The 25,390-nt window shown below is 49.8% G+C and overlaps 1 protein-coding gene across 4 annotated transcripts in view; it reads right to left on the bottom strand.

Moving 5' to 3' along the window:
* MGLL (monoglyceride lipase) overlaps positions 1-25,390 on the bottom strand; it is a 128,854-nt gene that overhangs the window by 26,351 nt on the left and 77,113 nt on the right. For all 4 annotated transcript variants that reach the window (XM_027583621.2, XM_027583620.2, XM_027583619.2 and 1 more), the window contains 2 exons: positions 5,438-5,574; positions 3,999-4,109 (listed from right to left, as the gene is read on the bottom strand). In XM_027583621.2, coding sequence (XP_027439422.1) covers positions 3,999-4,109; positions 5,438-5,574 — 248 coding nt within the window. The remainder of the gene's footprint in view (positions 1-3,998; positions 4,110-5,437; positions 5,575-25,390) is intronic.

Genomic DNA, 25,390 nt, shown 5'->3' with positions numbered 1-25,390 from the left:
CTGCATCCCTGACCCTGGATCCCAGGGGACAACCTCCCGGCAAGGGGCAGAGAAGATCATTTAGTAGATTACCCTCCTGGCAGGCTGAGCCCCTGCCCTGACCCCAGGCACTGCCCAGAGGGAATTCGGGTGTTCCTCATCACCCCCGCCTGGAAAAGTGAGTGGCTCTGCAACCTGTCCCCAGTCCTGCATGCTAGCCCAGGGCAAGGCCAAGCGAGGACAGCCAAGTCTAACTCACACACCCTACTAGCTGGGCAGCCAAGGGTTTCGCCTCTGTTCCCTGGGAATGACTCTAGCCCTGCTGCCCGCAGGGTTTGGGACATGGAGATAATTCCCAGGAAATGGCCTCATAAGCAGCTGAGGCTCGTTCTGATACTGGATACTGTTTCCAAATCTCTCCTGCTGTCCCTTCCCTTGTGCAACCACATCCTAAACACAGTGTTTTGGGGGCCAGAAGCCTCTGTCCTCCTTGTCTGTTCTCCAGGCTAAATATACCCCAGCTTGTTGAAAAGAGTATAGAGGTAAGACCAGATGTGTGCAGGTCTGGCAGGGTGTGTGGGGGGCGGTGCGGTCTGGCCGGGGAATCGGTGTTCCCACATTCCAGGGGGTGGGGGCTGTCCCCTTCCACGTGCCTGTCTATACTCAAAGACTCGGGTGCCTCATTGCTGCCCACTTTGATGATTTGGGGAATCTCTCCAGCAGGAGTTTGTTGCCATGAAACAAACCATTGGCACAGTCCACGGGCTGAGCTCCGGGAGAGGAGGCAGGAGGCCAAGACTCGGCTTTGCGCTCTGTCGCTTGGCCCCGGGAAGTCCCCTCCTCCACCTCCACTCTCTCAGGTGGGGGTGGTCTCTGGGAAGCTGTCTCTCTCGGAGGTCTGTCACGGAGACCTCACCTAACCCAGGACCTATCCTGAACTATTCCTGTTAATCCTGAAGGAGCCGCAAGAGTAAAACAACCAAATTAAAGCCAAACCCACAAAAACGAACAAGCCAGTCAAAAGAACAAGGCCAGCGGAAAGCACAGAGAGGGGGTACTCTCATTTGTGTAAAACACAGGAACGAATGGAGCGCGCCCATGCGTCCCAGTGGATGGAGACTCAGGCCCCGCCTCCGCTGGGCAGAGAGACTGCCTGCTGTCTGTCCCCTCTTCGTCTTTCAGAGTTTGAACACTGCGAATGTATTATTCTAACGATGTTTAAATTTTATACAAAGATTCTACGAGACACTTTTAGGAAGGCCGTCACGAGAAACTAGATGTGCGCAGGTAAAACCCAGGGGCAGGGAGGCAAATGAATCAGAGACTCTGTCAGTCAAAATCGCCCAAGACCCAGGGGCAGCAACAGATTTCATGGTGGGGAGGATGTGTCCTCAGGTCTGTGGGCAACAGGAAATCCAATCTGTCTTGGTTAAGAGGAGGAGACCAGCACCCCCAGGGACGGCTGGTTCCTGATTTGACAAGGTGATCTATTAGCGCAGGGCTCCGGGAGGTCACGCTGGCAGCCTCCCCTGCAAGTTCCACCTCTGCTAGTGACTCTGAGGGGGAGGCTTGTGGCCCTGCTCCGGGCCCTGCCACCATGACTCCCTTGTGCATTTTATCTGGAAAGTCCCACGGTCGCTGGCTGGTCTCTAATGGAGAACGCCCATGGCAGAAAATACCTATTTTCTTCTGTGGGGAAACATCCTAGATGGAGAGCGGACAGCCCCGGATTCAAATTAATCACCCAAGTTGTGTGATCCTGGCAAGTCATTCGCCCTGCGCAAGCCTCAGTGTTCCCATTCACAAAACAAGGGCACAGCCTCGCCCGAGGGCGGTAACACACAGGAAAGCTGGGCACATGCTTGGCGCTCACTGAACTGAGTAAATCTTCCTGAATCAGAGCACATTGGGTGCTGTGAGAATTCCCCTCTCCGCTGTGACCCTGGTCTTTCTTGTTCTACTTGGAAAAAAAACCCTTGATTTGAGCAATTTGGCCTCATGCTATATAATCACAGTCATGATGGGAGCCATCCAGGAGGTCGCCCATCCTCTTGCACATGTCAATGACCATGAAGTAGCCCGTCTGTGCATTACCTATGGTTCTGGAAATTACCTTCATTTCTTTCCATGGCATAGGCAAGGGTAACTTCTGCCTCCACTGCTGTCCTCCCACACAGCCCTGAAATTTACTAATGATAGTTGATTTCAACAAGTCAGGGGTGATTTGCCTTCAAATGGGGTAAAATTCAAAGAAGCTAGGCATCTCTATGCTTCTGCAAATTAAGTAAATCATTGTTCTCTGGTTAAACTATCAGGTACTTCCAGGTTTCTCTCTTGCTCAGCCTGTCTCCATTTCAAATTGGTGACATCTCTCTATCTAAAGGAAAGCCTCTCCACAGGACCTGCCCACCCATCTCTGGCTGTGGGCTGGAGGAAACACTTCGAAGACATTTTTATAAGGTTTCATTCCCTGTGCTGTGCTCCCCTATTTGGGTCCTCGGGAGAATACTGAAAGCATCAGAGCTAAGGCAATTATTTAAATGTCCTACCGTCATTTGATGGTGAGGCCAGGGAAAGGGGGGTGAGCCATGGGCTGATGGCTACCCAGTTCCCCATGGCCCCATGACCCCCACCTCACCCTTTGAGTCCTTTGAGAGTCCTGACAACTGGCTCAGACAGCAGCCCCACATGGCATTGGCATAAGATTAACCTTTCCCTGGGGATCCATGCGGTTGGGATTCTCCACTTTCATTTGGTTATGTGCTCTCTTAAACCCCAGGCCCCTAAAGGATGAGTCCATAACATTCACAACCCACGTTCACAACAAGCAGTCCCGTGACACCATGCTTTCATCTCCTTTCTCAGAGAGAAAGCACCTGTTCTGCTCCTAGGTAGTGCAGCTGACCCTTGAAGAATTCGAGGGCCAGGGGTGCCAGACCCCTGCCCAGCCGAAAACCATATAGAACGTCGACTCCTCCCCAAACCCAACTACTACCTACTGTTGACTGGAAACCTTACTGAGAACATAAACAGTTGGTTAACACATATTTTGTATGTTGTACGTATCACACATTATATTCTTGCGATAAAGTAAACTAAAGAAATACTGTTATTAAGAAAACCATAAGGAGGGGCGCCTGGGTGGCTCAGTCAGTTAAGTGTCTGCCTTCGGCTCAGGTCATTGATCCCAGGGTCCTGGGATCCAGCCCCCCATCGGGCTCCCTGCTCAGCGGGGAACCTGCTTCTCCCTCTCCCTCTGCCCCTCCCCCCTGCTTGTGCACACTCTCTCTGTGAAATAAATCTTAAAAAAAATAAAGAAAATCATAAGGAAGAGAAAATATATTTACAGCACCATGAAATCCATGTATAAGTAGGCTCATTGTAGTTCATACCTGTGTTGTTCCAAGGTCAACTGTATTTGTTAGCTCATTTGCCATGTCCAAGGAGCTCGAAGTTCCAGAGCCAAGGGAATGGACACACATGCCACTGCATACCAGTATAACCGGGACAACAAAATGATGGCTAAAACAAGGGGATGCATCCCTAGAGTCAGAGGGGAAAAGTGCTCTGGGCCAGAGCAGAGCTGCCGTGAGTTCGCCTCCATGTCACCGTTACAAATTGCCTGCAGTTCCACTCATTGGGCACTTTTGGCTCAAGCTGGCAAATATTCAATGAAAATCAGCCCAGGCCCTGAACACAGATTGTTAACAAAGGTTATTTTGCTGGATTCCTAACCCGTGTCACCTTTTCCCTGTTTAACTGTCACCAATAAAACAAGCACAGACAGGAAATGATTCTTTTTTCATCTCTAAGGAACAAAACACACCTGACTTTAGAAATTATGGAACCCCAGTGGCAACAATGTTTGATATTTGTCCAAACCTTCACACAGTAATGCATGAAAGTCCAAAAACAGACTTTGACCCTTTCGCCCAGACTCTAGCTATAAAAGGATGTCCTTGTGGACGCCCCAGGTCCCAGGCACTGCAGGACTCGCCCAGAACTGGAAGTCCGTTTACCTTGAAAGTTGTTGCAGACTCAGGACTGGCAAGAACCAAAGGCGAAATGAGGACCATGCCGGAGAAGTGGCTTGGCCTCTCCACGGCTGTGAGGATGGTGATGGCACCTCCCTGCAAAGCAAAAACAGGCCAGGGTTGCTGGGTGCTGGCTTCCGCCAGCACACATATTTCTAATAAGCACCATCAACGCACTCCTCTGAGCTGCAGGCCTGGCCTGGAGCCCCGGGGAGGTCTACCTTGGAATAGACACCATGAAATGTTGGATAAACTGGATCTGCAATTATTTTATTACACATGTTTTTTTTCTCTGGGTTTTCCAAGAGCAAACATTTCAGAGAGATATAAATAAGGTTCCTGCTTGTGGGCTGCAAGTTAAACAACACATTCCTACTTCATTTCAAGCCAAAAGCTGGCAGACCCCCAATGCATCCATTCCGTCAGCCTTAATATGAGATTTTTGCTTTTGTAATCAGATTATAAGAAGAGATTGCTCTACTTTTCTTTTTTTTCCCCCTGGTTCGGTCAATGTCCCAGAAATTTCGGTTCCAAGAAAAATACTTAATGAGCATGGATGGTGCTGGAAGCATGAGGCCTTGATTGGGGGCCTGAAGCTGAGGGTAGGTGGAGGCCAGTGTTGAAATCACAAAGGCTTACAGAGGCTGGGCAGGTAAGGGAAAAACACAGGAAGCAAGACAGGCTGCGATAAAGGGGGCGGAAGCCCTGCCCCAGAGTGAAAAGTCCCCCGCTGCACCCCACCTTCACATTTCATCAGTTCAAAATTCTCTGCCAGCCAACCTGTCAGGTTGTCCGGGGGTAGATGTGCCACCAATTTGCGGGTCGTGGATTTAAAGATTATACTTGGTTGATTCTTAGGGGATCGTATACATTTAAAAGGTGGAAAAGATTTTGAATGACTTTTAAGGAATTGTTTCCCTGGGAGAGACTATATCCCCAGTTCCCATTTGTACTGTACAAGCGGGAGCAAGCACCCAGGGTTTGGGCGCTTTCCCTGGGCTTCTGGCTGACTGAAAGCCATCTCTGCTCTGAGAAATGGCTCTGCAGGGAGAAGTGCCCTTGGGAGCCTCACTATGAAATGGCACCGAGGGGCTAATAGAACTGGAAAAAAAAGATTGGTTTCCTAGGACGCCCCCCCACCAGAGGTCCTCAGGAAGGACGGGCAGGCAGCCTCCTGGCGCCTTGGGCCCCGATGGGAAGCCCCCTCTGGGGCTGTCTCCAGGACGCTGAACCCGGCTTGTCCCGAGCACTAAACTGCCCCGGAGCTCCAAGTACAGGGCACGCAGAGGCGGGTGTGCCAGCAAGGCAGAGAGCGGATGGGGTGGAGAGCCCCTCTCCTTCATCACGGGGTTCTCACACCTCCTACCCACAGTGAGGCTGGGGACCGGGCTTGATTTGGGCAGGGTCTTCGGTGGTCTACTTACCATGGAGTGGCCCAGAAGGAAGACAGGAAGCCCTGGGTAGTTTTTCTGCATGGTATCCACGTGCTGTAACACGTCCCTGATGAAAACTTGGAAGTCAGACACTACCATTCTCTCTCCTTCGCTCTGTCCGTGGCCAACTGGAAGGGACGGGAGATGAGAGACCTGCAGTTACCGGGAGGCTATCTGCTGCACAAGCTCAGTGGTTTCCCCGCCACAATTACCCGCCACTCTTGACTGAGGACCCGAATGTATCATCCCATGGAATCCTCTCTTTCCAATCACTCTCCCTCGTGGGAATTCTCTTCCCGTTTTACAGCTTTGGAAGTCGAAGCACAGACTGGTTAAGGACCAGTGCCCAAGACCACACAGCTGGGAAGTGATATGCCAGGATGTAAATGTTGCAAAGCCTGTTCACGCAGCCAGGATGCCTTCCTTGTGGCTGTTTCCAAGGAAGGAAGGACAGGTGCACAGAGTCTCACCAGGCCTGATTTTCTACCAGTGGCTGGGAGTGAAATTGACAGGACTCAGAATTTTCTGGGGGTTTTCCCAGCTCCTTAATCCTCACGGTTATGTTTCTTTTTTGTTGTTGTTGTTTGTTTGTTTGTTTTGGGTTTTGGTTTTTTTTTTTTTTGCCTTTCACCAGGTAAAGTGTTGCATCCTGTTACCTCACTTTACAGCTTTCAGTGATGACAATCTGACAAACACACAATGAGATAAAATAATCAAGTGTGTTTGCCAGAAGTCTCAATGAAGCTGCGATAAAACTAGGTCACAGCGTATTCCTCCTGGATTTTATGATCTGTCGCATTTCTGTGCTGTTCATTTCCCCTTGTTCTTTTCTTAGGGTCTCTCCACGTTTTCCCTCTCTGAAGGACATCAGTCGCTATAGAAACAGCATGCTGGCGGCTGCAGCTTCCTTATTCAGGCTGCAAGCAGCTCACGCGACTGTTTGAAAATCACAAAAAAGAAAGAGCTCCCAGAGAAGAGGGGCCACACAGCCAGAGTATCTGCCCAAACCCTTCCTGCCACCTCTGCGGGGGGGTGGGGGGGCGGGGAGCAGATGTCACAGAAATAATGATGGCAACACTCATTTCACAGATAGAAAGGGTAAGGATTTACTGCCTAGAACTGACAGGCTGCCTGCACCTCAAATTCAGGTCACTGGGCAGAGGGCAAGCTCCAGTTCCCTACTGTCCTGCTGCCCGCCATGCGCCCCGCCCCCACCCTGCCACCTCTCTGACAGTCACATGGTGCCCAGTGCCCACCAGCTGTCACCTTCTCAATGGCACCCTCTGCTCCCTCGACCCCTGAGGGTTTTTTCCCTCCTTAAATCTATTTTTATTTTTCTATTGTGGTAAAATACACATAATACCAAATTTACCATCTCAACTACTTTTTAGCATACAGTTCAGTGGGCTTGAGTACATTCACAGTGCTGTGCTGCTATCATCACCATCCACGTCCAGAACTTTCCCGAATTGAAACTCCATACTCCTTGTTATGGTCTGAATTGTGTCCCCCACCACCCCCAAATTCTTACGTTGAAGTCCGAGACCCCTGTAGCTCAGAATGGGACTGCATTTGGAGACAGGGCCTTCAAAGAGGTGATTTAATTAAAATGAGGCCATTCTGGTGGGTCTTAACCCTATCCTACTGCTATCCTTATAGGCGGAGGAGATTAGAACACGGGACATCAAGGGCATGCACACAGGGGAAAGACCATGTGAGGACACCGAAGGTAGCCATCTGCAAGCCAAGGAGAGAGGACTCGGAAGAAACCAGCCCTGCCAAAACCTCAATCTTGGGCTTCCAGCCTCCAGATGTTTGAGAAAATAAATGTCTGTTGTTCAAGCTGCCCCATCTATGGTGCTTTGTCATGGCAGCTAGAGCGGACTAATACACCCATTCCACAATAATTCCCCGTTCTCTCTGCCCCCCATCCTTAGAATATAGTTCAGTAATGATATGCCACAGTCCTGTGCTTAAAGTTCAAGTTATTGCAAATATGTCATAATTATTTCCTCTGTATGCTTATGTTACTAATTTGATATATAATTAGATTTGTTAATTTCAAAATAAATTTGTTTCCAGCTATAAGTTTTGCTTTTCAATTTTCTTTTCTGAATAGATACACATTGACCTGGTACAACAGTTAGAAATTTATAAAAAGATTCATCCAATGAAGTCTTACTTCTTTTTTTTTTTAAGATTTTATCTATTTATTTGACAGAGAGAGACACAGCGAGAGAGGGAACACAAGCAGGGGGCGTGGGAGAGGGAGAAGCAGGCTTCCTGCTGAGCAGGGAGCCCGACGCAGGGCTCCATCCCAGCACCCTAGGATCATGACCTGAGCCGAACGAAGGCAGACGCCTAACGACTGAGCCAGCCAGGCACCCCTGAAGTCTTACTTCTATGCCTATCTACTCTACCTGTCCTCTCTTGCTCCCTATGGTTAACCATTTTAATTATTTTCTGGTTTTCTCTAAAAGCATTTCTTTTTTGCAAAAATACATTGCAATGCATGGTATCCCTTTGCATGAGTGAATGAAAGTTTCTGCAAGCAGTCTCTCGTCGAAAAATTGTGTGCTAGCCAATCTCTTGTTTATCACACAGCTGGCTGTAATAAATAGCCTGGGGGGTGTTCTAATTCACTTTGGTGAAGGGGTGCCCTCGGGGTATATGTCTAGATGCCGGATTGCTTGGTTGAAAGGTACGTGCCCGTGTCACTTAAGTAGTTTCTGCCAAATTCCCCTCCACATGGGATATCCAGTCTTGACTTGATCACCCAGGTATGGGAGAAGGCCGTCTCTCTCAGCCTTACCAACAAAGCGTGTCGACTGGCGCTTGGGTTTTTACCCATAAGATAGGGGAGAAAGTATAGTTTGAACATCTCATTCTTCAAGAGCCAGTTGTATTTCTTTTGTGGTGAACTGAGAATTCATGTCCTTGCTTATTTTTTTCTGTCTTGCATTTTGTCTTGATATTTAAGAGCTTCTTCTATATTAGCTGGTTTTTTGTCCTTTAACTTCACTTACGTTGTGGTTAGCTGTGCAGGCGATTCTTACTTTTAAATAGCCAAATAATAAATCCTTTCTTTTTATGGCTTCTGAATTTTGATTCTTGGTTATAAAGGCTTTCTCCACTTCAGGGTTCTAAAGGGTGTCGACAGTCATATGTTGTGAGTTCTTGTATGGTTTCATTTCTTTTTTTGTTGCAACAGGTACATAACCCAAAACTACATGCATCGCTTCTAAGCGTCCAGCTCAGTGGCCTGAAGGACACTGACAATATTGTGTAACCATCACTTCTATTGAGTTGCGAAATGCAGATGGGTCTTAATTGTCTTAACAAAAGTCCTGAAGTCATTACTTCACTGAATTGTGAGGTCATCCTTGTCATAGGCGACAGTTCCATTTTCACTTGAATCTAGTCTATTTCTGGATTTCTCCTCAGTCCGCTTATTCGGGAGTTAGCTCCTGTTATTGAGCATTACAGTATCTGCCTATCCTTTCTACGGATTACGTGCAGGAGGCCCCGGGCACTTCCCCAGCTTGCCCTTGTTCCTGTCCGTGGCTCCCATGCTCTGGCTCTCCTCCTAGTGTAGATGTCTCCTAGCTACACAGTCTCTGGCTCCTGGCTCTTTCCAGAGCTGCAGATCTGTTTTGACAGCCCCTGGTCCGAAAGATTCCCAATTGTCCTGTGGCTCCTTAAAACTGCTTCCAGACCGGCTCTCCTCCTGGCTTCCACATGGCGCTTCATGGCCCCATCGTCTTTCCAAATCATTCAGGCCCAAACAGCACTGTTGTCTTTGACTTTAATTCTGTCCCTACAGCTAGCAGCTGATCCCCGATTCCTTCTGGATTTCCAGAGGCACAGCCTCCTGAATCGGTCGCTTGTGGGGGCGGGGAGGGGGAGGCCCCTTTTGGGTTTCACCAGCCACGGCCTCCTGACTAGCCTCCCTGCCTGCCGCAAGCTCTCCCAGCTCTAACCTGCTCTGCACTGCCCTGCTCCGCTTCTGGAAGCTGCTCTGATCCTGCAGTGGCCCACTTTCCAGAACTCGGTCTGCACATTCCAGCCCAGGATTCAGGGCCTCCACTAAAGTCTCCAACACGTCCCTCTGCCTCGGGAGAAACGTTCCTATAGCCCCACTGATACCCTCCTGCTCACTGTTGCTCAGAGCACACCCATACCTCCTGCCTCGTGCCTCTCAGGGAACAGCCAGCCCCTCTGCGGCGGAGCCCTCACTCCTGTGCCAGGCCAGGAGCAAAGCCCTTTAAGACCAGGCACCAATCCTATCACTTCCATGAAGTCAGCTGTGATCCCCTGGAAGCAGGTGTGATTTTTCCCTTCCCCCAGAGCATTTCTTGTCTTTGTCACATGTGAGTTGATGAGACTTTCCCTTCTTTCTCTCCTCCAGCACCATCCCTCCCCCATGCCCTGAGGGTCCCTGGAGCCAGGGTGACAAACAAAAGCTTGGATGAGTGCCCCCCCCCCCCCCCCACTGTACTGTGCAGTGGAGGATTCTAAGGCGAGTCTGGCTGGACTGGGCAGAAGAGAGTGCTGTGCGTGATTAGTGATGTCTGCTATGGACACGAACTAAGGAGGAAGTTCAGCGTGCATGTACCCCATATTCACCAGGCTGTCCTGGCAAGCAAGGATCCCATTTTACTCATCTGCACTTGCCTCAGGGCTCTGTGCATAGACCTGGCAGAGGGTAGGTGCTTGATTAATGCCTGTTGAAATGAATTGTAGGCAGTATTTCCATAATGGACACGCATCAAAGAGATTTAACTCCAGGACTCCGGCTACAGTGGATGTGATACATTTCCTTTCCCACCATGTAGACGGAATCTACTGAGCAACAGTCTGCACATGCAACTCAGATTCTTCTTCCCCTGTATCTTTTTTAAAGAACCATGCGCCACAGACCTTGATCCCACATGCTTTGAGTTTTGTTTACCTCTATGTACTATTATTTTATTTTTTATTATTTTTTATTTTCTCTATTTTGACGCCTTAACATCTGACCCTAGAGACACTGCCCCTCCCAGCGTTCACCAATTTCTAGAGATGGGAAAGAACTTACTGTGAGCTAGGCTTCCATATGCAAACTGACCACCCCAGAGCCCCAGCACCCCTCCTCTATGGCGCTCGCACTCCAGGGCACTAACCCCCTGCCCTAAGCACCCCAGAGCCAGGTACCGGATAACGAGGGACAGCCCTGCGCCCCAGAGCATGCTGAAATTATTCAAACCAGTCAATCTTACACCTGCTTGCCCTGCCTCACCTGGTCCCACGTTTCCCCCTCACTCCCTCTGCCTCCTGATGACCCTGGAGCCACATCTTCTGTTTCTAGGGCTCTGTGAATATAATTAATTATTATTTCATGACAGTCATTTCTGTGTCTGTGTGTCTCACCATACCTGATTAAAACAAGTCTTAGGCAGTCTTAAACATCTAGCACTGCATTTGATAAAAAATAAGCACTTAGTAATTCTCTGTTGAATGGTTAAATAATCCCAGTCTCTCTTTGTCTCATACATAATCTTTCTATTTTCCACGCTACTATCATGTGCAAAAGAGATTGCTGGGAAATATCCAGAAGGCTGATAATCCTGTTAATGTTAGAATGGAAAGAAATGAACACCCCACTTGCCTTTTATTAGGGAACCAGTCCTACTTAGTATTCATTTTCTTATAGAAAAAAACGCTGGTAAAATACAGCCTGAAGTAAGGGAAGAGAGAGTAAGGGTTCACAAAGCAGGAATAACAATGCCTGATACTTGAGAGGCAGTTGATAATTTACAAAGCCCCTTTCCCAGGGTTTAGTCCATCTGATCCTCACGACTCTGTGAGTTAGGGTTCCAGTGCCCCATTTTCTAGCAGAGGAAAGGGACCCTCAGGCAGACTGGATGGAGCTCGGGCCCGCGGTGATTCAGAGTCCAGACTCCACATCCAGGGCTTTTACTGTCAACGGCTCTTTGGGAAACATGGGCAGGCAGCGGGAGGCTCAGAAGCTGGTAGAATGAAAAGAGAAGCCCTTCCTCATAGGGTAAAGAACCTGCCAGGAGCACACACAGCCGGCACCTTCCCTCCGGGCTTGTGCCGGGGAGCTGCTCACACCTGAGGCAAGTCCTGGGAGTGGCCCATCAGCCGCTCTCAGGTGGGGCAGCTAACTCAGGGCCAAGGATTTGGTCTCCCTGGGAAGATCCACTGGTAAGAGGACAGGCACCTCCTCCCACCACAATTAGGGTATCGACCCTGCATTCCTGGCCAACCCACTGGAGGTCAGCAAGCACCAGGCTGGGGGGGGGGGGACCCTTACAGGATGTGTAGTCAGGCCAACCAGAGAGAGGATCATCGTGGAGCCTCTGGCCTTGAGAATCATGTGGCTGGACCAGCAGGAGCCAGAAGTGGGTGTCACAGCTCCTCAAACCCAGAGGGAGAATCCACTGCGGCTAAGCACCAGAGTACCACAGACACTGCTAGGAGCAAAGGTGAAGGCCCTCATGAGGCTCTAAGTCTAACGTAATCACTAACTCATATATGTTATAGGAAGGAGAGAAACCAGTACAGCCACTTCGGAAAACATTTTGGCATCTCATAGGGTTGAAATTCCATACTTTACAACCCAACAATTCTACCCCAGGTATAAATACGCCCAAGAGAAATTCTTGTGCGCGCCCCCGGGGAGACAGGCATATGACTGTAGCAGCCTGTTAGAATAGCCAGAGATGGACATCTTGTAGCAAAAGGGATCATTCTACAGTCAGATGAATAAGCTAAAGCTACATGCAGCAACATGGATGAACCTTAGCAAGACAATATAAAGTGAACAAAAGCAAGTCATCGAAGACAGCTTAAGTGTGCAGTTCAGCCGTTTTCTATAAAAGCTAAAAACAAAAACAAAAACAAAAAACCACCCAAGCAAAAGCAAACAATGTATTTTTTGAGTGCCGTACCTATGTGATAAAAGCATAAAATAACAAAGCGAGGGAATGAAGCACACAGTTTAAGATGGTGGTTACTTTGTTTACTTGCCCACATGCAAAACTGGTAAGCCACGTACCCATCTCCTAAAGTGGCTGGTGGGATAAATGAAATAGTATAACCTACTGGGCATACAGCAGGCCTTCGGCGCATGCTAGCTGTCACCCTCCCGGCCCTACATCCAGTTCCAGATGAGAAAACTCGTGAACTGTCTTGGGGCTCAGCACTCTTCTGCACCACCGTTCTTCCGCACATCTAACCTGCATTTCTCACACTTACAAAGATTTCCTCTTGTCCAGCTGTCCAAAGATATGGAGGACAGCTGGTCTGCCTCCTCAGGACAAGCATGGCTTTCTGAGAGATGAAGCATTAAATAAACTTTCAGCTCAGTTTCCTGCAAACTAAAATTCCCGAGGTTTAACATGTAACAGACCCCTTTTCCCCTTCCAAAACATTAGATCCGTCATGTCCTCCTCCCAATTCCAGAAGTCCCCATGTGATGCTCTTCAGCTGCTTGGAGCTTAGGGTAGGGTAAACATGACAAAAACGTAGAAACGCTGCAACCCAAGTTCAGCTGCTGTGGCAACTCGACCAAGGGCTACTTTGAAAAATCCAAGAGGTATGCACATGGGAAAGTGCATTGCTTTAAAACAAGTGCAGATTCATTTCTCCAAGATGTGAGATGCTATACTTTTAACATATACAAAGCGGAGCTTACTGAAAGCCTTGGAGAGATGCAAGCACCCACGACCAGCTGAGGTCAGGGTCCCAGAGCTTTCAGAGAAGGCAAGAGGCGGGCCAGCATGTTCTCAGCCGCACAAAGTAAATAAGTTGCAAATTCAAGATGCACACCTAAGATGTTATGAAGGTAAAAAGAAAAGAGACTCATTTGTTAAGCTTTTATTTTTTATTTATTTTTTTTCCTAAAGATTTATTTATTTATTTATTTGAGAGAGAGAATGAGATAGAGAGAGCATGAGAGGGGGAGGGTCCGAGGGAGATGTTAAGCATATTTTATTATACGCCTGTGCTTGTGCCAGCGTCCCGGGCCTGTGACCCCTCCGGTACAGTGATGACAACTCTAACTTGGAGGGTCACCATCCAGTGTAAAGATGAGGAGGCAAAAGCCACAGAGTGCCAGGCACTAGCAGACTGGGGTTAAGGGTGGGGGGCTGGAGTCAGCGCTGCCTCCATGTGACCCGGGGCAGGTGACCTCACCTCCAAAGGCTCAGCTTCCTCTCCCGGAGTAAGGGGCACTCACAAAGCCCATTCCATGGGGCACCGTGAGGATTAAGTGAGAGCTTGAGTGTAAGGTGGTTGGCGCTGTGTGTGGCAAGTAGTAAGTGCTCAATAAATGCCTACTGGTGCTATTAGGTTATTATGAAGATGGGGTCTGGACCCAAAGCCACCCTGCATTCTTTACACTGGGACATCTGCTGTGTCACTTCCGATTCCCACACATCACCACCTCCAGGATACAGGGAGGTCCTCTGCTCCTCAAAACTGGCATTAAGTATGTGCTAACATGGCACAAGGCGTAGGCAAGGGAGAATGATGTCAGAAGTGCCCATGATTCCTGGAAATCTGTGAACAATGATTTAGATCTTTCCTGTTGATTCCTCAAGCAGATGTGGGGGGAAGCCACACCCCAGGAAGCTTTGTTTCCTGAATCAAGTCTCCACTTCCTAAGGAGCAAGTGGGGTAGGAGTCCCACATGATAATGGTGGAGGGGTGGAGGCTGGGGGCTCCGGAATCCGGCCTCAGACATTCCCCCACCAACTCAGTCTTGTCAGAATAAGGGACGAGGCAAAGGGAGGCCTTGGGCAGAAGCCACCTGCCAGGATCCTAGGGGTCCTGCTCACTTTGAGCCCCTGATCCCTGCTGGCCCTGCCTGTGAAGAGGTTAGAGACTGGCCATCTGGCCCTCTCTGCCCACCCTCACCACTTGGGCACACTGATCTCCCAACACAGAGGGATAGAGCATGGTCCTGCAGCTGCCGGCGCAGCCCCTCTGTGGAGTGAGCATCCCCCAGCCATCCTGGCTGCGGGACACCACGGCCCTTTGTGCCATCAGGCTGTGTGACTGCAGGAAGGTGCTAGAATGCCTGCTCTGTCCCGTATGCTAGCCACCAGCCACATGTATCAGTTAAACTTAGAGTAATACACGTTCAAGGCAGCTGTCTGGGAAAAAACAGACAAGCATTGAGGTAGCCACCGAGTGTGGGTTTAGGGAGGGCAACTCTGGGGTTAGACTTCCTCGGGTCAAATCTGGCTTCATTCTAGTAAGGTTTTCAACTTCTTGGAGCTGCATTGTGCAGATAATAATAGCCCTACCCGACTTGGATCGTTGGTAAGATTAACAGAGATCATCTGTGTAAAGTACTTGGGTCAGTGCTGGGCACAGAGGAAGTGATCAGTAAGTATTGGCTGCAGAAACAAGAAACTACACCAAAAAGCAAACAGAAAACGACAAACCACTCCTACCCCCAGCCAACCAGAAATGTTGTCTCATTTCAATTGCTTGCCAACATGAACCCTGTGAACTGATCTGGGAAGATCTCTATGACACATCACTGGGAGAAAAACCTCAAATTGTGGCATGCTGCCTAAAGAGCTCACCACTTACGTTTTTAACAACCCACAAAATCATACTATTCCCTGTGGCCCCAGGGAGGCCCCCTGCCTTGCATTTGGCTCTGGACATGACGACCTTGGTGGGGCCAGGGCAGGCTAGCAGGGGCTTCTCAGGCTCTTCCCAGCCTGGGATGCAGGTACTCTGCCCTTTGTCAGGCACAGACCTCCTGCTGGGACACCGCCCCTCCCCCTCCCCATGGATGCGTGCCTTACAAAGCGGCTGAAGGTTTAGGAGGAGGTGGCCTAGCATGTGCCTTCCAGCAAGAACAGCCGGGGAGCATAACTTGACCCCTTGCTCAGTGACTGCCCACTATCCCACGTCCAGTCTCCAGAGGCACGGGCGCTAGGGCGTGGGGTGGGGAGGTCAGTCCTGTGAACCAACATGACCTTCTCTAACAGGGCTGCTGCAGGGAGACGGAAAAGCAGCTCATTTCAACCAAATAAACGTTTCCTAAATACCTGTTGTGTGCCTGGTCTTGGCTAGGGACTGGTGACCTGAAGTTGATTTGTAATTTAATATATAATACGAATACCCCCTCTCCCCCACATTGTTACATAATTTGTACTTGTGATTTCTACTGACTGCCTGCTATCCTAGCAGGGGGATCAAATCAAGACTCACTTAGCTATTTTCAATGGTGAGGCATTGAGAGTGCCTTCAGTCTTTGCTGTTAGAAATAACACTGGGATGAACATCTTGTTACAGATGTTTATAGACTTGTTAGGATTAACTTGCCATGATGGGGTTTCTGGATCAAAAGATATGACTATTTGGGGGAGTCCCCATTAATAGAACCAAAAGTGCTTTCTAAATGGAAAGTTTTCGTCGTCCCCAGCAAGTATGGAAATGTGAGTTTCATCACATCCTTGTCTGCATAGGGAGCTGTGTCTTTATTATATGGGAAGTGGGGCATTCACTTTGTTTCCAGGCAAGAACCCCAGGGAAAGCTGAAGAACATGGAGCTCAAGTCATGTTTTTTTCTTTTCTCCACTTTTGGTGGGGAGTGAGCTTAGAATATAAATGTGACCCAAACAATGGTTCATAAAATCATCCCGGTCAGGGTTGACTCATTTGGAAGCTCTGGGGCAGGCAGCCATATCTAATGCAACCAAATGTGAGGTGCCAGAAATCCAGCTAGAGGCCGCCTACACCAGCAAGCCACAGTCTTCCAGTTCCAGCAGATTTCCCCGGACTGTGCCGTCTGCTTCCAGTGCTTACCTCAGTGCTTTACTGGAACAGCAATACCTGCACCCCTAGCTTTCCTTCCCACTTTAGAGATCATGGTTTCAAAGCCCATTTTCCAGCGCAGGTCTGGCTTGCTTTCTGTGCTCCTGTGACATCCAATAGCAGAAGCCCCATTAGCAATGGCATCTACCAAAGTGTAAGAACGGAAGACCAATGACAAATTAAAAGTAAAGGAACTGCATCCTGAAGCTAAAGGCCATATGTCCATTTGCTGCCACCAAAGGAAAAAAACAAACATGTTCGGTCATCAGCCTACACATGTCGCTCATGCTAAAAACATCCTTGTTAGGTTCCAAGAGCAGAGTGTGGGAACAGAGTGTGGGAAAAAAGTCCTAGGGCCAAGGAACCAGAGAGGCTATGTGATCCCGGTGAGAAGGCGTCAGGGCAAAGAAGAACGTGTGACCAGGTTCTGCTTCTGTCTCCTGCTCTTTCTCTTTTTACAAAACATGCATTTGGCAAAAAGTCCAAGATCACAGCTTGTTGGTCTGAAAAACAGTTTGTTTCCCTCAACAAAAGCCATTTCCTCCTCTTGTGTTTGCTGCTGGTCCAGCCTTCCTTGCAGGGACACTGGGAACAGAATGCTTCTGTGCCCTCGGCTACCAGCACGCTGAGTTACCTTCCACCAAAGGAAACCGCCTTCCATTCTAGCTCCCTGCAGCATCCAAGTACACGCTCAACTTTACAAAGGACATAAAGACAGAAATTAATTTCTTTACTAATTGACAACAGCTTGAAAAAGGTATAAAGATGCCAAAATTCAGCATATGGGCTATGGAAACACATTTTGGCTCAGATTTTTTTTTTTCTTTTTTTTTTTTTAGCTGTTACAACATGCTTTATAATGTAACCAGCTAAAAGGCTGTTAACGGTGTGGCATTTTAGAAATAATGCATTTTCAGGATTTCACGTTTAGAGCGTTTATTTGAAAACATCCTACTCTCCACTGTGTAAATAAGAGAAAACAGCATGACAAAAAGTGTCATAACTAAGGTTCTTGGCGTCTAGCAAGAGGATCTCTCTTTTGCATCACGCTGCAGGATGACGACTCGTTTTTGGAGAGCTGAGGGAGGCTGGTTCCCACTCTGGGACTAGCGATCACCTCCTACGTGTCATACCTGTGGGGGTCATTCTCCTGTTCCTCTTCTGCCTCACCAACAAATTCTGGGTTAACCAAAATCATCCAGAAATACTAGTAGACCTTTCACCCAGATCTTTCCGATGAAGTTTGAATATACAGAAAGTTTATAAACAGGCAACAGCTGTGGGGTGGGGGGAGGTGTTCACTCTCAGAAACTTCCAGGATGCGAGGAGATCAAGGAATAAAAAGTCTGTGAGAAAATAACAGGACACTGCAAATTCTGAATAATGCTTGAGGCAAATTACAACACACCACGAGATTACTCCATGAGATCAGCAATCCCAAGGGTTTGAAACTTCAGAAAAATGTTAAATATATTTTTAAAAACCTTCATATATTTAGAGGCAGATAAAGGGGAAAAGTTCAAAGGGATAGGGAACAATGTGCCAAATAAGGCAAACTCCTGACCTGACCCAGCTTTCACAGAATACTTCATGTTAAAACTATTTTCTCCATGTCCTTCAGACCATCTGGATTTTTGTTAGGGAACAGATTAAACAGACTATGTTTTGACTAACGTATGTGACTGCATACCGTAGACCCATTGGCTGGCAGAGCTCCTGGAAGACCACAGGAAGGGTCTGGGTTCAAATCCTGCTACTACTTTGTAGCTGTGTGAGCGTGGGCCAGCCACCTCGCTGCTGTGATCCTGGTTTCCCACGGGTGAAAACTGCCCTTGAGGACGGGTGGAGGCGGCTGGCAGGTGGCTGAAGGCTACCCAAGAGGGCAGGTGGAGGCAGCTATTGACAGCATGGTGGATGGGCAGCCTCCCCAGCGCAGCCTTCCTCCCTTGGGCCAAGCAGGGCTGGACAGGGGTGCTGTGCCCAGAACAAGCTCCCCTCTAGAGACGATTGTCACAAGCTCTCTCTGTGATCAGGGCCCGATGAGCCACGGAGGATGAACGGAGAAGGCTAACTGGGGCACTGACTTCTTACAAGACCAGCTGTGAAACTGCCTGTTTTTGCCCACCGTGTTAACAAAAGTGCTTGTGACTGTTCAGAGTTCAAATAGAAGGGGACACCTGGTAGCCAGGAGCTTGGGAGAGAGTGGCCCAGACGGGAACAGGTGGGAAGGGCAGATGTGCTAGCAGGGCGGAGGCCGGCAGAAGACACAGGGCTCCTGGGGTTGCCGACATGAGCCCGTGTCCCGCTAAAGTGGGACAGTCTTTCTGACTCTGCTTCAGAGAAAAAAAACCCGAACAAAAATACAGGCAACCACTTGCACTGAGTTTTCTCATATGGGAGCCGCACACATCACTCTAGCTAGGTTTCTCCAAGTCTCTCCAAGCTGCTCATCACCCCTGTGCAGATGGCAACCACCCTCCTTCTGAGAGCAAAACTCTCCCCTCCCTGGGCTCAGATCCTACGTGTCCTCCCGCCTCACTGGCCCAGAGGGTCCTTTGTCACCCCCTGCCCATCCCCTCACTCAGAGGAACTCGGTTCATCTTGTCTGTCCCCTAGAAGGCCGTCAGCTTCTCCCTGAGCACTCAGGCTCCCCAGCCCCAGCATCCCCACTCCACAGTGTAATTATGCTCCACACTGTGAAATCACACCCCCCAGGGATGGTGTGCTCCTCGTGCCTTATCTCTGTGTCTCTAGCATCTAGAAAAGTGCCAGGTCCACAGCAAATTCTTAGGAGTTAAGAGAACTAACCAGAACCAGAGACTGGCGTATTGGGTCACAAATGAGAGGTTCACTCCAAGTGAACTGGCTGTGGAATCTCAAGTCCAGCCCGGCCCCAAATGGGCAGTCACAGTATCTTCTATCAGGTGGCTGTCCAAAGACTTGTGACGCACGGTCCCAGGCTCCCTGGAGACACCAGCTTCCACGATGACACCCATCCAGCTCCTCAAAGACTATCTCAAAGGAAACACCCAGAACTGCGATGGAGCTGGAGCCCTGTTCCACACACGAGGTCTCTGGGACTGGCTCACAGACTCCTGAGCCTGTGACTCAGTCACAGCCCAGAAAGGGGGGCATTCCCCGCAGAAGCAGGATTTCATGAAGGAAGGGGCCCCAAAGGTAATGAGTAATTCACAAGAAGATTCAGAACTATTCTCCAAAATGCCAAGTGTTAAAAATTGTAAGCAAATATCAAACGACTTATGACCATACTTTGTGATCTCACTGGTGTGGTGTCCAAAGGGCAATTTTAGTTTCTTCCATAAAAGCATGCCTGTCCTCCCTGGCCTCGAAATTTTTGCCCTCTACACCAGGAAGAGGCATTTGGCATTCAAAGGAAAATCCGAGTCCAATCTGAGTTCTTCCGAATTCAGGGTTGTATACCACAATCTGTTGACACTGTTCCTTCCTCCATAACGCCCGGGGGAAAGCCCAAAGTGTGGGCCACAGCCCCCAGAGTTGGCCACACTCACCTGACTCGCTCCCATCATGGTGCTAGGGGCTAAGCTGTGGCCCCCACAAATCCCTATGCTGAAGTCCTAACCCCAGTACCTCAGGATGTGACTGCGTTTGGAGACGGGGCCTTTCAAGAGGTGATTAGTTAAAATGAGGTCACAGGGGTGCGCCCTCTCCAATCTGACTGGTGTCCTTACAAGAAGGGGAGGCTAGGACCCAGACATGCACAGAGGGACAACCACGCGAGGACATGGGGAGAAGGTGGCCCTCTGCACGCCACGGAGAGAGGCCTCGGAGGAAACCAGTCCTGCGGATCTAGGACTTCCGGAACCACGAGGAAGTCTACGTGTGTCATTTAAGCACCGCCCCCCCGCCACCTGTGGTGCTTCTTAGGGCAGCAGAAGCCACGCCAACTAATGTCCATGGCACCCTCTCCTTTATGCTCCCACAGCCACAGATGGTCTGCCTTCCCTCCACACATCCCAGATACGGACTCCGTTCTTGTGCAGAGGAAACTCTCTTTGCTCAGAATGCCACCCTCCTCTGCCCACCTCACAGGTTTGGCCTCAACCATCGAACCCCCCTGCAGACTCCTCGCAGTGCCCTGTGCCCCTGCTGCAGGGGGCTGCCCCTCCTCTCTGTGTGGCAGACCCCATCATGCTTACGGCCCACAGATGGCCCTTGGCTGAGACACCTGGGATCTGGTGCAAAGTCTGATCTCCTGTCGCCGGGATTCCGACCCTTCTCGAACTGAACAGGACCAAAGTGAAAGTTCCAGAGGGCTTTCCTGTTATAACGCCTTTAGAATATATAAATTCAGATAATGTCCATTTTAAAAGGATACTCCAGGGGCTCCTGGGTGGCTCAGTCGTTAAGCGTCTGCCTTCGGCTCAGGTCATGATCCCAGGGTCCTGGGATGGAGCCCCGCATCGGGCTCCCTGCTCAGCAGGAAGCCTGCTTCTCCCTCTCCCACTCCCCCTGCTTGTGTTCCGTCTCTCACTGTGTCTCTCTCTGTCAAATAAATAAATAAAATCTTTAAAAAAAAAAGGATACTCCATTCATCTTTTATTCACCCAGATGTTTCCTGAGCACTTGCTATGTGCTAGGGGTGGAGGCGGGCCGTGGAGAAGGTGAGTGAGGAGCCCCCTCCACACCCCAAACAGGCCTCTTGTCATTCTGGTGGAATCAGAGGAGAAACACAGAAAATGTAGAGCAGGTCTGCTGATGGGAGGAAGCCGAGCAAGGGGCAGGTGGGCAGTGCACACGTGCGTGTGTGGATGTGGGGGTGACAATTTCCAAGGCTTGTGAGAAGGTGATGTTTCAGTGAAGATGAGAAGGAGGGGACAAGGAAAGCTACACAGACGTCTAGGGACACATGCTCCCACTTCCCACGGCTCCAGATGGGGGCCTGTGGGCGGGGAGCACAGGGAGGCCAGGGATCTGGAGTGGGGCAGGGAGGGGAGGGCCCCTGGAAGAGATTCCCAGTGGGGCAAGGGTGGGGCGCGGGCAGAGGCTTCCTGTGGAGGAGTCACCTCTGTGTCCAGTTTGCTTCCCAGTGGAATTCAGGGCCCTTTTCCTTCTGGGATTGCTGTGGAGACACAATCAAGGGTCCCCATTCTGCCCGCGGCCTGGTGGGTGGCCCCAAGCAAGACCCTTGCCCTCTCTGGACCTTGGCTTCCTCGTCTGGGCAGGGAAGGAGAGAGTCTCCATATCTGCTCCCATCAAGCTTCAGTCTCTGCACTCCCCTTGTCCAAGGTCAGAAAAAAAGTAGAGGGAAGTACACAACCAAGGGAGCGAGTCCCAGTGCCCCTGGGGAGGGGAACAGAGAGCCCCAGACAGCAGGTGGGAGGCTGGACCTGCAGGGACTCAAGGGAACATCAGCCTGTCCTGCTGGCAAAATCCCTGGCCCTCCATCACCCACACACACGTGCAGAGACGTGCACACATGCACACACATGTACACACACACACACTTCCATAAACATGTGCACACAGCTAAAAGGATATACCACACAACAGGGTACTGGTTGTTTCTGGGTAGTCTGATTAAGGTTAATTTAATTGTTTTTCCTTTTTTTATATTTTCCAAAATTTGTACAATGAACTAGTATTTTGTCATGGGGGGGAATAAACGCTGCTTTTTTTTTTGAAGTTACACTCGTACCCGTGTACAGACACGTAAAGAACAAAATCATCCAGCTCTGCAATCAGCCTACAGTCATACCTGCTCTTGAGAAAGGATGGTAATTGGAGTTAGTGCATCCATGCATTAAACCAACACACAGGGACTTGGCTAGGTGGTAAGGATATGAAAGTTAATGAGTGGGGGCCGGGGGTGGATATAGTGACAATCAATCTGAAGGGTCCTTTAATATAGCAATGATGCTTCTGCTGGCTTGGATCAGAGCCATCAAGACCAGACCTTAACTTCCACCAAGACACCCTGGGATAGAAAAAGGCACTTATCAGAAATAGCTCCGAGAAAAGCTTTCCATTCTATTCTGCCTATTCTGGCTTCTCAGAAACACACCTGGAAGCTTATCTTGGTCACGTGGTAGGCTGCAAGGTGTCCCCCGCTTTCCCAGGGGCTCCTGCAGGTCTTCCCAGCCAGGCCTGAATCCAGGCTCGGGACTTGCTTCGACCGGCACAATGCAGCGAAGGTGATATATAGCCCCGTCTGAGCCTAGGCTCAAAAAGGTCTTGCAGCTTCTGGAAAACCTGCTCACCTGCTGGCTGACAGAGACCAGCCCAGTCACCTCCACGGCCTTGGCCACCCCAGCCTGCAGCCGATGACCCTCAGGCCACAGGTCTTGCCGAGGACCCGCAACAGAGCCGGGCCTGACACGCTGACTCTCAGGATCATGAGCTAGAAGAATGGCTGTTGTCTTAAGCCACTCAGCTGTGGGGTACTTTATTGAATAGCAATAGCTAATGATGGCTGTCATGAATGTCCCTGGGCAAGAAAACCTTGGCTTTATTTATTTGTTTATTTGAGAGAGATGGGAGGTGGAGACAGGCAGAGGGCGTGGGAGAGAGAGAATCTCAAGCAGCTTCCCGCTGAGCACGGAGCCTGACACGGGGCTCTAGATCCCACGACCCTGAGATCATGACCTGAGCTGAAATCAGGAGTCGGACGCTTAACCGACGGAGCCACCCAGGTCCCCAACCCTGGCTCAATTTAAACTGGCCCTCAGAGAATGTTGTTTTAGACTGTGAGGCTCTGGCTGAGAGAACTGTTCTCCTGTGCTGGACGTCTGGGGTCTCCCGGTCCATAGTGGGGCCTTTTGGAGGTCTGGCACTATGGCAGGTGAAAGGTCACAAATAATAACTTGTCAACAAGCATTGCATCTGTTGATTATTGTTAAAATTGTTATTTATTTCTAAATTACAAAAGACCTGAATACAATCTCAGATTTGCTCACCTGATCACTTTGGTGTGCTTCTACACACTCACATTCTTCGGTCTGTACCTCCATATAATTTTGTGTTATGATCTTTTTCTTTCCAAAAATAGTTGTCTATTTTTACCCTTAACAATATGCCTCGGAGACCTCTCCAAAGCCAAATTATAGATGTCTCTCCTTCTTTTTAACCAGCAACATACGAATGTGCCCTAGTCTATCTAACTATTCCTCTGTTGGTGGGCATGTGAGTTGTTCTGGACTGTTTGCTAGAACAAGGCTTTTTGTCTCTGGGCACACCATGGGTCCCTCTAGGATGGAAGCAGAAACATGTACTCACTGGCCGAGTGAGCATTTTAAAGAGAAGACAGTGGCGGAAGGAGACTTTCCAAATCCAAAGACCAATGACCCACCCTTTTGGCAAAACCCAGCTAAGCGCCCCCTTGTGTTTTCTAGTTTCTGTCACCCCCCTCCTCTCCTGAGCACCTTCCCTTTCCTCTTTTCCCACAGCCTCAAGTGTACTTAGCATGAGACTCGTCAAATCGTGTTAGCTTTCCTGCCTTAATCTGAAAAGCATGTGTGCTGAAGTTGCTATATTTTTCTAGAGGGGGACAAAATCACCCCCCCCATTTACTTGTGCCTGTAATTTTTTTTCTGAGTCAGCAGTCGTGCATTAAAAAAAAAAAAATTCTACCATTGCATTATAGGATAAACACCAGATTCTTCTGGGAAGACGATAAAAGGAATTGCTGCAGAGATGGGAGACACAGTATGCACAGAATAAGTACAAAAGAAGCCCAGAGAGAAGAAAAGGAGACAAGAGGTAACAGAACGGTTGGAGAAGCACAGAGCACCCTCACCCTGCAACGCCAGGAGCCTGCCTGCCCCACAGCTGCTCCTGCTGTCCGGACAGGCGAGGGCTCTGGACCCATGAGGGCTGCAGGTGTTGGTTGCCAATGATGTGGACAGCAATGTATGCTTTTTTGGCAGTTATGACAACCCAGCGATGTTCTCAGGGGCTCAGGGCTCAGGCGTGAGGCTACTGGCCCCCACCCAAAATGGCCCAAGCGGGCACAGCTCTGCTCCCACAGTCACATCTCGCTGACTGCCCCACCGTTGCCGAGAACAGAACAGGTCAGCTGCTGAGCCAACCGTGTCTCCAGCATCAGACATTCCTGGGCCTGAGTTTTGGCTCTCCTTGGGGAGGGTGCACAAATGCCCTCTGACCTTCACCGTCCTCGTTGCAAATGGTGACCCTAACAAGGACAGCATGTACCCTGGGGTCAGGGGAGGGATGGAACGGTACGGTTCCTTCTGTGAACAACGTGAGGCCCACAAGCCACCTGATGACTTCATCAAGGTCACATGCTCCAAGGTTAGCAAAAAACCTGGTCCAGGGGGACATGTGGGGCATGCAGGCATGACCCCCACCCAGCAGGGCCCCAACGCCCCTTGCTTGGTGATGGCTCTCCATCTCCACCCCTGCCCCTGACTTGGCATGCCAATGTGGACCGGCCTGTACTAGCCTAAGCCGCTGGGACAGCACCCATGAGCTTCTCAGTTGTTTTCCCTGTTTCTGGAGGCCCTGCCTCCCGTGTGTGGTGTTCTGTTTTGGTCACTTCTGGTGGTGGTTCAGCACGTGAGGGTGGACTCCATGCCTCACAGAGGAGGCCACACTCTCCCTCCTCCCCAAGCCCTGGTTTCACTCTGCATCTCTGAGCTTCCTTCCCCTGCTGGTGCTTCCTTCTGTGAACTCAGGCCTGCATGAGGCGCGCACCGCTGACCCCAAACCCTGGGACCTGCCAGGCTTGGCCGCCCACCTGCCCGCCAAGGTCACGGCAAGCTCCTCCGGTGTCCTTGCAAGGAGACGCCTAGATGAAATGAGAAAGTCTCTCCTTTTTAGGGAATCAGTGCGGCTATTTCCCTCACAACCGTAAAAGGCAAAATCAGGAAGAAAAAATATATAAAAAGCTCCATTCCGATATGTTCCGAGACTGCAAGAAACACTTCATTTCTGTTCCAGGTTCCTCAACTGTAAGATGACAAATCCGAAGCCTCTTGCTGAGGGCTATTGGGAGACGCAGAAACATCGCATTTCCACTCAGGGCCTCCCACGCATTCTATACTCGAACTGGATTAATTCTCATAGAGGCAGCACTACGGGTCTCCATTTTACCAAGCTGGAAAC

This window comes from Zalophus californianus, chromosome 1, assembly GCF_009762305.2.
Source record: "Zalophus californianus isolate mZalCal1 chromosome 1, mZalCal1.pri.v2, whole genome shotgun sequence".
NCBI lineage: Eukaryota > Metazoa > Chordata > Mammalia > Carnivora > Otariidae > Zalophus > Zalophus californianus.
The sequence above is the reverse complement of the archived record's forward strand: the minus strand, read 5'-3'. Positions and strand labels throughout refer to the sequence as shown.